The 14589-nt window shown below is 43.7% G+C and overlaps 1 protein-coding gene across 12 annotated transcripts in view; it reads left to right on the forward strand.

Moving 5' to 3' along the window:
- The window catches only part of BCAS3 (BCAS3 microtubule associated cell migration factor), a 535871-nt gene that overhangs the window by 499694 nt on the left and 21588 nt on the right, over positions 1-14589 (forward strand). For 8 of the 12 annotated variants that reach the window (XM_053274521.1, XM_053274516.1, XM_053274514.1 and 5 more), the window contains one exon: positions 2583-2750. The exons of 1 other annotated variant lie outside the window; for it this stretch is intronic. In XM_053274521.1, the coding sequence (XP_053130496.1) occupies positions 2583-2750 (168 nt within the window). Of the gene's footprint in view, positions 1-2582; positions 2800-14589 lie in introns of those variants that run through there. 3 more of the 12 variants (XM_053274523.1, XM_053274526.1, XM_053274524.1) reach the window with 2 other exon arrangements.

Raw genomic sequence — 14589 nt, forward strand, 5'->3', positions numbered from 1 at the left:
TTAAACGTCATGTCCTATTTTTGAATTAGGAAACAACTGCGAGTTAAGGGAATTATTTTTAATTTCTGGAGAGTGTATAGGTTTTCACTCTATCATCTCAGCCAGCGTCTCCAGTGATCGCACATCCGTGCATAACTTCTCTCCTTTTCTCTGATTCTTTCAGGGCCAGTTTTGTCCTGAAGAGCCAGTGTGGTATAGTGGTTAGAGTGCTGGACTAGGACCGGGGAAACCCGAGTTCATATCCCCATTCAGCCATAATACACACATCATCATCATCATCATAGTAGTAGTAGTAGTAATTTGGTTGCTGAGCATAGTACAGCACTAATAAGAGTCATGCAAATCGTGATCCCCATGCTGCTGCCCCCACCCCGTGTACCCCACCTGAGTTCCTTCTTGGAAGGGCAGGATATAAATATAAATAATAACTCAATATTCTCTACTGCTGGGGCAGGCAGACCTAGGCCTGTTTTGTCTTTTCTCTCTCCTCTCAAACCCTAAGGTCTAAACCAGATACAAAATGGCTCAGGGGCAGAGCCAATTCCCACCTGCATCCATGAGTTGTACACTGGAATGGCTTGCATAAGGGTTACCAGCTTGGACTGAAGTTTCTCCTGGAGATTATACTTGCTATGTTAAGGAACAGCAAGTGACCCTTGTTATGCTTAGGAGGGGAACAGCTCTCTTAAGCAAATCTCAAAAAGTCCATTTGGCACTTGGGAAGATCTTGTGAATAATTGTGCCGATGACTGCAGGCTTTTTGTCATTGTTACAGCCGAACAATTGGGAGTCAGGAACCCTTTGCTGATCTCCTGTGCATCACCCAGAGATCTGTTGGTAGATCCTGATGTCCCTTCTGCCTATACTCCACCATGCTAAACATGCATCACGCATGTTCAAATGTTTTTTTTTTGTCCTTGCCTTTTTTAAAATGCCCATTTTTCTTCTAGATTTCTGAAAGAAAAATAGCAGTGTATTCCACATTCATGCTCCTATCCCAAACTATATTTCTCTGAATTAAGTCCTAGTGATTTGATTGAAGTGAGCCAAAGGAGAACTGCTCTTAGAATCATAGAGTTGGATGAGACGCTGGAGGTCTTCTGGTCCACCCCCCCCCCCCACAGCCCCCTGCTTAGTGACAGATGGCCGTCCAGCCTCTGTTTGAAAACCTGCCACAAACCTCTGTGCAAGGCAGACTGTGATTGATAGTGGTTGATGATAATAATAATACAGAAAAATGCTTAGTGTAAAGAAGAGTCTCGGTCTTTCACGTAACCAAAAGGGGTCCAGCCGTGATGGGCAGCAAGGAGGGATCTACTTGTTTAGGAGTTGTTTGCCCCGCTTTGATGCTACTAAGTCTGACCTGCAGTGGCACTGGAATTAGGGTGTGTTAGCAAACTGACCATTTTTTCTAAAACTTAAGAATGTTCCATAGAATAAATGCTTGTCGCTGTGTTTATCAGAGATAAACAGCATTCAGTTTACAGCCTTAGTAGAACAGGAGGTGTCCCATCTCTTCTCTTTCATCCCAGGATAAGTAATCATGACTGCGGTCTTATGCATGTTGACTTAGGAGTTATCCCCCAAAGGTAGTAGGGATTGTGTTCTACCAGGGATGGGGAGCAGAAAATAGGACCTGGCCCTGGTCAATTGGGACAGCTGGAGCTTATGGGAGAGTCTGGGCATTATTATGGATGTCTGTAGAGAAAGCCAAAAAAATGGACAGAGCAGTATTGGTACTTTTTACTTACTTATGAGGAGCTATCCATCTGCAGCTGTTTTTTGGACTGGCAACGTTAACTTTGTTACTGGACTGGACTTAAATCCAGAGCCCTTGTTTGTTCTCACATATGCTAAAGTCTAACGGCAAATTATTATTGGGGAAACGAGAAACACCAAAAATAATAGAATGGGAATGCAAATTCTTTGAGTGCTCTGTGGTGGTTCAACTGTGAAAATAAAAGGAGGAGGAGAAAAAGCAAATTCTTTCGCCAACAAATTTGCGGTGGAATGATAAAAAGCATGACACAATGTGTAATGTATTTTTATACTGTATTTTATGCCACTTTGAAACTTGTGGGGAAAGCGCCCTATCTATTTGTAAAATAAATGTCAGGAACCTCCCTTGAGTTCCCTGGTGAACCCTACACATCACACCTGAACTCTTTGTCCAGAGACACATAACGTTTATGAGAGCTGGAAGTGAATTAAAGGAAGCTTGAATTCCCGTTATGCTCATTAATATTTCTATTGTTCCATTGTCACCTCTCCTCAATAGGCTTTGCAGGTTTCGGAAACAATACAAAAACTTGACAGACCTGTTTGGCTAAAGGTGAAAATGGGATAAAGTTGCACACCACAAGCAGCAATTCCCTCTTTCAAATTGCCATCTCTGGCGGTGGCGGTGGGGGGGACACTGTTGTTTCTCTCATTCCTTTATCTCTCAAGGATGTTTGTGCCATGATTTCAAACAGTTCTTCCCTGAAGAATCAGAACAGTGTCAACAGGCTATGTCATTTGTGGAAGATGCTGGCCACCATTTGCAGTATTTATCTCTTCTCTCTTTTTCATTCCTCTTGAAGGTGCCTTTGACCGGAGCATGACCCTGCTGGAAGTCTGTGGGAGCTGGCCTGAGAGCTTTGGTCTCCGACACATGGCTTCCATGGAACACACCGAAGAGGGCCTTCGGGAACGGCTGGCTGATGCAATGTCCGAATCTCCCAGTAGGGACATAGTGGGATCAGGAACAGGTACAAAGAAGAAGTGTGATCAGAGATCACATACGTCTCTCACCCAATGGTGATTTTCTTTCACTAAATTATCATGTTGATTTCCCATTGATTTCCTTCCTCAGAAAAAGCACAAGTATACAAAAGCAAGCATCTAACTTATCTGAACTAGGGATGATTCCAGATTTTGGAATTTCAAATTATCTGACCTTCTTTCCAAAGTGGAACCAATGCCTTAGGAATTCTCCCAGGTTCCATTTTTTTAATTTCCAGATTTTATAATGAGCGCTGTCTTTATGCTGTGTGTGAGGTCAGTTCCTTCCATTTGTGGTTCCGCCCCCACACCCACAGCCCTCTATATTACGAATGTGTGCATTGATAACATACTGCAAAAAAGCAGGCTTGATGCCATTGTGGGTTTGTTTGCATCCAGATATGTTTAGTGAGGTGATTTACTGATGCACACTTGTGATCCTGCACACTGATAAAACACCACGCAAAACAGATCTTGATACTACCAGATGAAGAGTCATTTCAAAATGCAGGTTTTTGCACTGTTCTGTCAATGCATGTCTTCACATATTGAAAGTTCCTGAGACTACCTGGGCAAGCTCCAATTCCAGAATTCATTTTAGAATTTCTCCTAGTTAAAGTCAGGAAGTCAGGAAGAATGGAACACCAGGCAGAACAAACCAGAAGAATGGGAAGGATGGAACTTAATTTCTAATTGGAGGTTACTGTTCAGTTCTCCACTCTGGTGCATTATCTTTCACTGCCTGGTGCATTATCTTTCACTGATTATCATTATCTATAATGATGATCATTATCTTTCAGATGATCACCAAAGCCATGTTTCAGATAATTGTGAATGAGTTGTGGCAAGCCTTGGGCCTATGTGCACTGCCTTGTCCCCTCTCTTCTTTGGGGCATAAGATTGACAGCTTCTGCTTTGGATTTTGAAAAGACCACAATTTCCCCTTACATTCAGACTTGGAAAACTGTCATTTATATGAACTGTGGTTAGCTCAGCTAAACCAGAATCCATGATTTTGAACCCTGGTTTGTTAACTAACCCCAGTTAGACTAAGCCACAGTTGCCCAAATGCAGATGTAATGGGAAACTGTGAGGCTATACTGACGATCAGCAGAATAGGGAGCCTAGCCTGCTTCCTGATTATCTAAGGGAGCTAAGGGAGCCTGGCCCACTTCCTGGTGATCGTCGGAACCACCGAGCGAGCCCAGTGGTTCCAAGGCGGCTAGCCCACCTCCTCCCCCCTAAGCAATGTTAACAGAGCGAACGCCTTGGCAAAAAAACCCTTGTTTTTCTGCTCGTGTGCCACCATGGCATGCAGCAACACATGAATAGACCCCCGACCGGGAAGCTTGAAGCAGCCTCCCAGGCTCAGGGGTCGTCCCCCCCAGAATGCCCCACGCACTTGCATGGGGCATCCTTCCCTCAGCCCCCACCGGCTCCATGACAGAACCGGTAGTTGTGTGGGAGGCCGATCCGGCCACCCAGGGCTGCAGGCCCGGTAAGGCGCTTCACACTAATTGTGTGAAGCACCTCTGTGATTTATCCAAAACCAAAAATGGGTGCTTTCAATCTCATTCACAGGAACCCCTGCTAAATTTGCAAAGAGGCACCTTCTAATGTGGTGATTCTCTTTATTTTGCAGGGGGAGAGTAACTGGCCCTCTCCACCTTGAGCACAGGAACTCCAGTTGCTGGTGTCTATCTTATGTTTCTTTTTAGACTGTGAGCCCTTTGGGGACAGGGAGCCATCTTATCTTATTTATTTATTTTTTCTCTGTGTAAACCGCCATGAGCCATTTTTGGAAGGGCGGTATAGAAGTCGAATTATTATTTCTTGTTTACACAGTCAGACAGGTGTTATTGACTGGTTTGTTTTATTCAGACATCGAGTCCTTCCCAAGGACCTGGGATGGCTGAATTTTATTGTCAATTGTTATAGATATCGTCGCATAATATAGGCTGTTCCCTGTAAAGCTGCTTTTTGTAACTGGCTGATGGTGATTTCCGTGGCCCCTATGGTGTTGAGGTGCTCTTCAAGGTCTTTTGGAACTGCACCCAGGGCGCCAATTACCACTGGGATTATTTTGGTCTTTTTCTGCCAAAGCCTTTCAATTTCAATTTGTAGATCTTTGTATTTGGTGATTTTTTCTATTTCTTTTTCTTCTATTCTGCTATCCCCTGGTATTGCTATGTCGATTATTTTGACTTGTTTTTCTTTCTCCTCGACTACAGTTATATCTGGTGTATTGTGTGGCAGATGTTTGTCTGTTTGTAGTCGGAAGTCCCATAATATTTTTACATCTTCATTTTCTTCAACTTTTTCAATTTGATGGTCCCACCAATTTTTGGCTACAGGTAGCTTGTATTTTTTGCAGATGTTCCATTGTATCATCCCTGCTACTTTGTCATGCCTTTGTTTGTAGTCAGTCTGTGCAATCTTTTTACAACAGCTGATTAGGTGGTCCACGGTTTCATCTGCTTCTTTACAAAGGCAGCACTTGCTGTTTGTGGTTGATTTTTTGACTTTTGCTCTTATTGCATTTGTTCTTAGTGCCTATTCTTGTGCAGCTAGTATTAAACCCTCTGTTTCTTTCTTCAAGTTGCCATTCTTAAGCCATTGCCAGGTCTTACTGATGTCTGATTTTCCACTTATATTGTGCAAATATTGACCAAGCAGTTTCGCATTATTGGCCATTTGAAGTGCATCTTCTTCACTGTCCTTGATATATTCTTCAAGGCCTCTTTTCTCCTCCTCTACTGTTTGATGGACTTGCAGCATTCCTCTTCCACCTGAGCTGCGAGGGAGGTATAGCCTTTCGACATCACTGCGGGGGTGCAGAGCATGATTGATGGTCATGATTTTCCTGGTCTTACAATCTAGCATCTCTAGCTCTGCCTGGGTCCAGTCTATTATTCCTGCAGTGTATCTGATAATAGGTATAACCCAGGTGTTTATGGCTTGTATTGTGTTCCCGCCATTGAGTTTGGACTTGAGGATTTTTCTAACTCTCCTGATGTATTCACTTCCAATTTTTCTTTTAACTTCAGTGTGTGCAATGTTATCAGCCTGGAGAATGCCCAAGTATTTGTTATGTTCCTTCTCTTCCAGGTTCTTGATCTTGCTTCCATTAGGCAGTTCTATTCCTTCTGTTTTTGTTATTTTCCCTCTGTTCATTATTAATGCAGCACACTGGTCTAGTCCAAACTCCATTGCTATATCGCTACTGAATATACGGACAGTGTTTAGCAGTGATTCGATTTCTGACTGGGACTTTCCATACAACTTCAGATCGTCCATGTACAGCAGATGGTTGATTTGACTTGATGTTTTAGATGTTTGGTATCCGAGGCCTGTTTTGTTTAGTATTTGTGAAGGTGGGGTCATGGCGATTACAAACAACAGAGGGGATAGTGAGTCCCCTTGGAAAATGCCTCTTCTAATGCTAACCTGTCCAAGTGTCTCGCCATTGATTGTTAACTGTGTACTCCACATGCTCATTGCTTTTTTAAAATAAATATCTGAATGTTTTTGCTGACAACAGTTGTTTCTAAACATTTTAGTATCCATGTGTGAGGCAATGAATCTAAGGCTTTCTTGTAGTCAATCCATGCAACACTTAGATTGGTTTTTCTTCTCTTGCAATTTTCTAAAATCATTTTGTCAATCAGCAGCTGGTCTTTTGTTCCTCTGGTGTTTGGGCAATTTCCTTTCTGTTCAGCTGGAAGTTGTTTGTTAGTTAATAAGTGTTGCATGACTTCATCTGCTATTATTCCAATTAATAATTTGAACATGGTTGGCAGACAGGTTATCGGTCTATAATTACTTGGAACTGCACCTTTTGCTGGGTCTTTCATGATGAGATGAGTTTTCCCAGTTGTTAGCCATTGTTCAATATCACCTGCTTGCAAAATGTGATTGAACTGTTTTGATAGTTGTTTATGAAGGTTTGTTAGGTGTTTAAGCCAAAAGCCATGCAGTTCATCGTCACCTGGAGCAGTCCAATTTTTAATTTTCTTTGCTCTTTCACTTATTAATTCTGGTGTTATTATTAGATCTTGCATTTGTTGGTTACATTTTTTGACCTCTTTCATCCAGCCTGCTTTTTTATTATAATCTATTGGATTGTCCCATAATTTTCCCCAGAATTGCACTGTTTCTTCTTTATTTGGTGTTTCTAGGTTTCTTGCAGTTTCTCCTTCTATGCTTTGGTAGAAACGTCTATGATTCAACTGGAATTGGAGATTCTGCCTGTGTTGTGTAGTTCTGGCTTCATATCTGCTAGTCTTCTTTGACACTGCTGTTATTTGCTGCTTTATTATTCCCAGGACTTCTCTAATTTTCCTTGAATCTAGGTGGTATTTTTGGATCAGATACTGTTTGGTGTTTTCATTCTTCAGCTTCTTGTCTTTCATATCTTTCAATTTACTAGCATCTGATCTAAGCCTGGAGATTTTATTTTCTAATCTAATCTTCCATTTAGGTGATGTACTACTTTCTTTTTTTACAGGTCCATTGATCTTATATCCGAGCTCTTGTGTTGTTATTGTTGCTGCCCTGTACATTAGTTGGTTTGTTTCTTTCAAATTATTGGTTGTTATTTCTGCAAGTGCAGCATTGACATCTTTTAATACCTGAGCAAGTTGTTTTTTGGCAACTGTTTTTAGAGCTGGAAGTCAAAACCTGGTGGTTGCTTGGTTCATGTGCTCAGTTATTTTTTTGCTTTAGTTCTTGTTGCTTTTCTGTTAAACGGCATTTGGGTTTTTGAGGTGAAGGCAAAGGGGAGGTTGCCTGGTTTTGATTTTGAAACAGTTCAGCAATGGTGGTATCCTCTATTTCCAACACCTCCTCCACCTGCGCCTGAGCAACTGCTTCAGTTGGTGGTAATTCTTCTTCCATATCTTGAGCCTGTGTTGCTCTTTCCAGTTCTTCCAGCTCAACTCCTGTGAATACTTTATTTCTTATTATGAATCTTCTCTGGTCTGCTAGCCTTTGTTCTGTTATTTCTGTATCTGGATGCTTCTCTTTCCAAATTTGGTACATTCTTTTTAAATAACCTCTTCTAGTTGGACTAGACTTGTAATAGCAGATCATTATTTCCTTGTTGGCATTTTTTGTATATTTTTTTCAGTTAAGCGACGTTTCTTCCAGTAGCTTTGCTGTCTCCAGCCCTGGTTGCTCAACTGAAGATCCTGAGTCCTGTTTCCCACTTCCCACCAGATGTCCAGGGACTCCAGCACCTGGCGCGGTCCTTGTTGACCCGGGCGATGACCGATCCGGTATAGATTTATTAAAGTTACGTCTCACCATATTGTTGACGGGAGAGGCACTCTTTGTCTGGCTCCTCTGGTGAGACCTGTCCAGTATGGTTGGACCTCTGGCATAGCTCTCACCTTCCTCAGAGCACGCAAGCCCCATCTAAACTGAGCCATTGCATATCTGGAAGAACAGGCTTTGAAGCTAAATAGCAGGCAGTGGCTCAAGAGTGCTCTCCTAACCCAGTTTTTTTAATCGTGTGTCAAGCAGCAGCAGCAGCTCAGGGCGGGAAGGAGAGGGACTCAGGAAGGGGAGGGAGAATCCCCATAATGCACCGTGCACTCGCACGGTGCATTATTGGAGCTCCGGAGGGCATCCCAGCACCCTGACCCTCAGAGCTACAGGCAGCAGGTGATCTGCCCACCCAGAGACAGTGGAACAATCGTCTGCGGGGAGCGAAGTGCTTTCGAGCTTCCTCCCCGCAAACCAGGTAGCCCTTTCTCACTGGTTGTGAGAAGGGGCTCTGTGCCTGTACCCCAATTCCCATGGATTCTTCCTTCCCTTCTCCCTACATCCACCCACATCTTAACTCTACTTCTTTGGCCGATGGCACTACATCCCTATCTAAACATTTATGCCTGCCACGCCGATTATAAAATTAATATTAGCTTTTTTTCATATTAGCAGATATTGCTGTTTTATGGTGCTCTGGCACACCCCCAAACTCTCAAAACATTTCATCCCATCTCAAGCAAACAAACACCACAAACAAACTCATGCTCCACGCACAACACAAACAACTCGTGCTTCACACACACTGCGTGCATGGATCAGCGCCGGGAACGTTCAAATAGGATTCTGGGTGGATAATTATCTGTCTTCGACAAAGTGCTGGCTTCCATAATCCAAATTAATCCATCTTAATCAGTGTCCATTATTGTGATAAATTAAAGGGCCTATTAACATAAATGGAATGGCTCTCCAGAGATTACGCTCTGCTCAAGAGGCCTTTGGGACGTTGGGATGCTTGCAAATGTTGCATCTCAGCTTTCTGTGTTTGAATCAGTGTTTGGCAAATTTACTCCCCTCATCAGGAAGGGTCCAACTCTGTGTTGCGACTGGCAGTGAATACCAGCAATGGGAGGTGCCCACAGGCTTTTTGTTTTTACCCTGTCCTCACAGAAAAAGAGAAAGAAATTCAAGAGGGTTCCAGAAATCCCCGTGTGCACCACACAGTGGGGCATGTATGAGAAGAAAGCTCAAAATTGGAACGTTGTGCTTTCTAGCAAACAGCAGCAACAGCAGCACTTACATTTATATACCGCTCTATAGCTGGAAGCTCTCTAAGTGGTTTACAATGATTTAGCATATTGCCCCCAACATTTCTGGGTACTCATTTTACCGACCTCGGAAGGATGGAAGGCTGAGTCAACCTTGAGCCCCTTGGTCAGGATCAATCTTGCAACCTTCTGGTTACAGAGCAGCAGTTTTACCACTGCGCCACCAGCAAAGGCAAACTTCTAATCCTCCTTGTCCAAGAGATAAGCTTGAAGAGATTCTAAAAGCTCTGTTAGTGAGTCTGATGCAAGAAGAAGCAAGGCTGAGACCATTCAGTTCCTCAACCCTTTTGCCATCTTTGGGAAATGGAGTTCAGCCTGCCTGAGGTTGCTAAGACAAGCACAAGAGTGGCTCCTTAGTTTACCCAAGGTTGATGCCGAGATGTTTGGAGAACGTCTCCTGTAGCTGTCTAGCAATGTCCTGCTCCAACCAAAACATTTGACTGTGCAAGATCAAACTCATGCAGGCGGTGCTGAGAAGCTGACTTTCTCCTTAGCCCCTATTATGTGGCACCTGAGACGTGTGTGTCTCAAGCTGGCAAGAGGACTCAGCATTGCCCAGGAAGTCCACTGGATTCAGCCACATGGGGCTGCTCTTCTCAGGCTGTATTTGCACAACGGTTGCAAAACCCAGCTATTTTTTTCAAGGCAGGTTGGCTTTTTCATTTATCCCAGCCAGGACTGGTGCATACTAAGCCAGATCCATATGTGGGACTGGCCTGTTTTGGTAAGCCCTGGGTTGGCCCCATGACATGGATGGAACCATTCCCAAGAGCATGTTTAAATTTGACCAAAGTCAATTCAGCAGAAAAATGGGCTGAAAAAAGAAATAAAGCTGGGGGCAGGGAATGTGTATCTATTGTATCTATCCTCAGACAAAGAGACAGCCAGTCATTAGCCAACTGTATATCTTGTTAAAACTTTGTGAAGCTATAAACTGATTAGTCAGCAGAAGTAAAGATAAATGGACATTCTCCTACACTATATCTAAAACAGAATACTGTTGGCTGCTCCTTAAAACCGGCCCCATTCTAACTCCCTAATATTTACTCTGTTGTTGAAAGCATTTGGTTGAAACAACCATTTGTCTCTCTTTTATTTAAAACATTTTTTTTTGCTTAGTCTTCACTTTCTCTAATGCTTTTCCACCCAGTCAGCTGGACTAAATGATAGCAGTGAAGTCTCTCTTGAGCAATGCCATAAATTTCTACCCACAACTGGTTTTCTTATATTGCAAGGAGTTTTGAATAAGTGTGTTAACTCCTGGAAAGGACTGTTTTAACTCTTCATGTGGGCCGTGTAGTTGTCAGAGCAAAATGGAGAGAAACTCCTCCTTGGCTTGGTTACTAATAGGAGTAGCAATGGAAAATCAAGGACAGTTGGGGCTGCTCTTTATTTGAAGCAGCCCTGGGATGTGCTTTGATCCACACACATCTGTTTTCCTAAGCTGGTACCTGATTTAGCAGGTAGGAGCTGGGTGGTGTGTGCGTGTATATCCTAGTCCCTTCATAGGGGCATCAAGGAGGGGCAAGGGGAGAAGTGTCTCCCCCTCAACAAGTAGGTCTCGCTGCTATTGCCAGACCTCTTGTGGTAGTTTGAAGGACAGATACTTTTCTCTTACATGGAGCGATTTTCTTGATCATCCTCCATAGAACTCTGGGGTTGGAAAGGACCTTAGAGACCCTCTAGTAGTCAACCCCCCCACCCCGCCGCTTTGTGCAGGAATCTGCTACACCATCCTGGACAGGTGGCCATCCAACCTCTGTTTGAAAGCCTCCAGCAGAGAAGAGCTCAACACTACATGCGGCAGGCTGTTCCGCTGTCCAACAGCTCTTACAATCAGAAGATTCCTCCTGATGTTCTAGCTTGAATCGGCTGGCTTGTCATTTCAACCCACTCTGCCCTCAGGAGAAAATCTCTGCTCCGTCTTCTTTGTGACAGCCCTTCAGATATTTGAAGACGGCTCTCCTCTTCGTCTTCGTCTTCTCTTCTCCGGGCTCAACATATCTAGCTCCTTCAGTCATTCCTCACATGACTTCATTTTGCCTCACCATTCTGTGAAATCATTCCAGTTTATCAATGTCCTTCTTAAAATGAGGTGCCCAGAACTTCAATATTCTAGCTGAGGCCTGACCAGTGCAGAATAAAGTAGAACTATTATTATTTCTCATGATCTGGACACTATTCCTGTTAATGCAGCCCAAGATTGCATTAGCATTTTTAGCAGCTGAATCACACTACTGGCTCGTGTTCATTGCAAACCCAGACCCAAATAATGACAGGACACGTGTAGTTGGAAGAAACTAGGGCCACTTTATTAAATAATTACAAAAACCTGCCACAAGGAATTGAACTAAAGTGTGGGTATCCCCTGTGTGGGTCAATCTCATAGGAGGTATGCCCCACAGAAGGGCAAAGGACCAAGCTTTGATTTGGCTTGGTACACAGTCCGAACCTCTTCTTGACCACAAGGTTACCCCTGACGAGGGGATGCATGCCAGCCCACCTCAGCTCAGGTCACGAGGCACTGAGCGGCATACTCTGGGATGCATCCAAGTGGGAGCAGATCCAGCCCATGCATTGCAAGATCACCAAGCCTTCCTCATTATTCCCACTCACCGTAAGGGCCCTCCAACCCAACACCAATGCAATTAACCTATCCTGACCCACACTCGTCTGCAAAGTGACCAAATAAACCCAGTCACCACTTGAACAAAGTCAGTGAGAAGCAGGTGGAGAAAGGCCACAACCATAGCCAATCAGCTGAGACCCCAAAAAAATCCTACTTGGCCCCAAACAGCGAGCGGAATACCCCTCACTGAGTTAAAGGACAGGCGGAATGGTGCCTGCCCACAGAGCAACTGAAGGGGAAAGTGATGGAGCAGGCTGCTTTGGCAGGCACTCCTAGAATTTGATTGGTTCTCCAGCAACACATGCTGGGGGGGACAAAAAATGGCAGCCCACATGCCCGTCTCTTGGTTGGGTCCACAACCCAACCCAACCCCACTCGATATCACCACTAAAGCAATGAAAGGGGTGGGAAGCAGCTATTTGTGGTCCACTAAGATACTTTTTCACACATCCTGCTCACACTGTAGTCACATGTAGAATCAATTTGCATTAAAAGCAAGAATATAGATTTAAAAAACCAGTTTCCCATAGGCTCACTTCTGTTTATGCTTTGAAGAGGAGCATAAATATGAAAAACACTTGTATTTTTATTTCAGAAATCTAGCATGTGGGGCAAAGTTAACCTCCCCCCTGAAATATGCTTTGTCCTTTCTATAGCCTCCCAGGATGTTGTTTTCTGATGTTTTTGGTTCCCCCACCCCCACTAGTTCTCTTTTGTGCAATGAAGGGGGGAGTAATTTAATTCCTTTTGAACTGAGAGAACATTTTCTCCTCCCCTGCTAAGGAGTACATGTTAAAAGAGGTCTAGGCACAGAATTCTCTGCCTGTAAGCTTGGTGTGGCTTGATCATTGATGGTTCAATGGCGACTAATGATAAATTCAGCTGCTCTTTGCCTATAGCCACATTGGAGTGTACCTTGATTCATATCCGTTTGTCTGTCTGATGAAATGGAAACTATTCTGCCTATTTGCAGTGAGTGACTAAGGCTGTGATTCTAAGGACCACTAGGAAGTAGGCCCCATTGAGATCACTGAGACTTGCTTCTGAGTAAAAGAGCTTGGGGGTTGCATTGCAAGAGCTGTTTAGGACACCAGTCTGCTTATATTGCTTTAGGGCTAATACAGCCTGTTTGCATGCTTGCCTCTAAATCCAAGTAATGCCTACTCAACCTGCTCATCGGTTTTTATTAGGAAAAGTGGCCAAAAAGAAAAGGGTTGAATATTTGTCCATTCCCAACCACATATCCCCCAGTTAGATACAGTTCTGGAGGCCACTTCCAGTAAAGAAGAAGAAGAAGGAAAAAAAACACACACACACTGGAAAATGTGAGGGCATGAAGGTAGCAACCCAGACTCTGAGCAACTGGTATTCAGAGGCACCCTGCCTCGGAGCATGGAGGTTTCCTGTAGCCATTATTACTAATAGTCTATGGTAGACCTGTATATACATGTAATAAATACATAAATGGTTGACCACCTGCCTTTTTATACATTTCTTTTTTTTAAAGCTATCAACTCCTTTACTTGGAAAGACAGGGAGGGCTAGGTATTTTCAAAGCGTTTCCAATAGATAGTTACACTAAGCATAAATTTCAGCTTGGAACCATCTGCTAAAAATTGCTTAAAGACACAGAAAAATCTGATGCTGGCAGGAACTCTTACCTCGATGACCGAAAAGGTCTTTCCCACTTGAGTTGTCTCCAGCTTGGCATAAATAGCAGCAGCAGCTATCAGACGGTGAACGGAAAAGGAACCAGATCTGAAAAAAGAACAGGAAAAAAAGAGTAAAATCTATTTTCAATGTGGCTTAAGCGATAACACTGGCCATCCTGCAAGTTTGGCTTCGCTTTGGGAGCCCGCGATTCAGCCTTATCCAACGATCCGGTCAGGCTGTGTCTGTCTCATCCTGAGTCTGCTGTTCATAAATTCTCATTTGAGAGGCATGTAAAAGCCCCTCAAAATGTCATTTGGCTAAGGCAACTCACAAAAACAAAGTTACCGTTTTTAACCTGCCGGAGGGCGGGGAAACTAAATAGAATCCACACCCCAGAAATACAGATCATGTGGCATCAAAAATCCTATTCACAGGCTATGTTCAATGCATGTTCAATTTGTGTCCAGTGTAGGAACAGAGGAAGCTGCCTTATACTGAGTGAGGCCCTTGATCCATCTAGCTCGAAATTGCCTCCATTCCAATAACTGCCAGTGGCTTCTCCAAGGTTTCAGGCAGGAGTCTTTCCTGGGGATGCTGCCAGGGATTGAATCTGGGCCCTTTTGCATGCTCAGCTATGGCCCTACCCCCAAAGGTGGCATACATGGGTCTTCCATCCAGGCACTGAGCACACTGAGACCAGCTGTCTTGTGTGCTCTTGGACCAGGCTCAACACACACGTGCAGACCTGGGTACATACATACACACACACACACACACTCACAGAGTTAAACACACATATTCAATGTATGCACAGTAGTATACTTCCTGTCTATACCCTGCATTTGAGGGGGGGGGGCTGTATCCCCTGCACATTTTAGATTAAAGCATGCACAGAGCCATGCACACAAAAACAATCACTTGTGTATCCTGGGAGTTGGACACACATATCTT

This window comes from Hemicordylus capensis, chromosome 12 (genome assembly GCF_027244095.1).
Source record: "Hemicordylus capensis ecotype Gifberg chromosome 12, rHemCap1.1.pri, whole genome shotgun sequence".
In the NCBI taxonomy this organism is placed as follows: Eukaryota; Metazoa; Chordata; class Lepidosauria; order Squamata; family Cordylidae; genus Hemicordylus; species Hemicordylus capensis.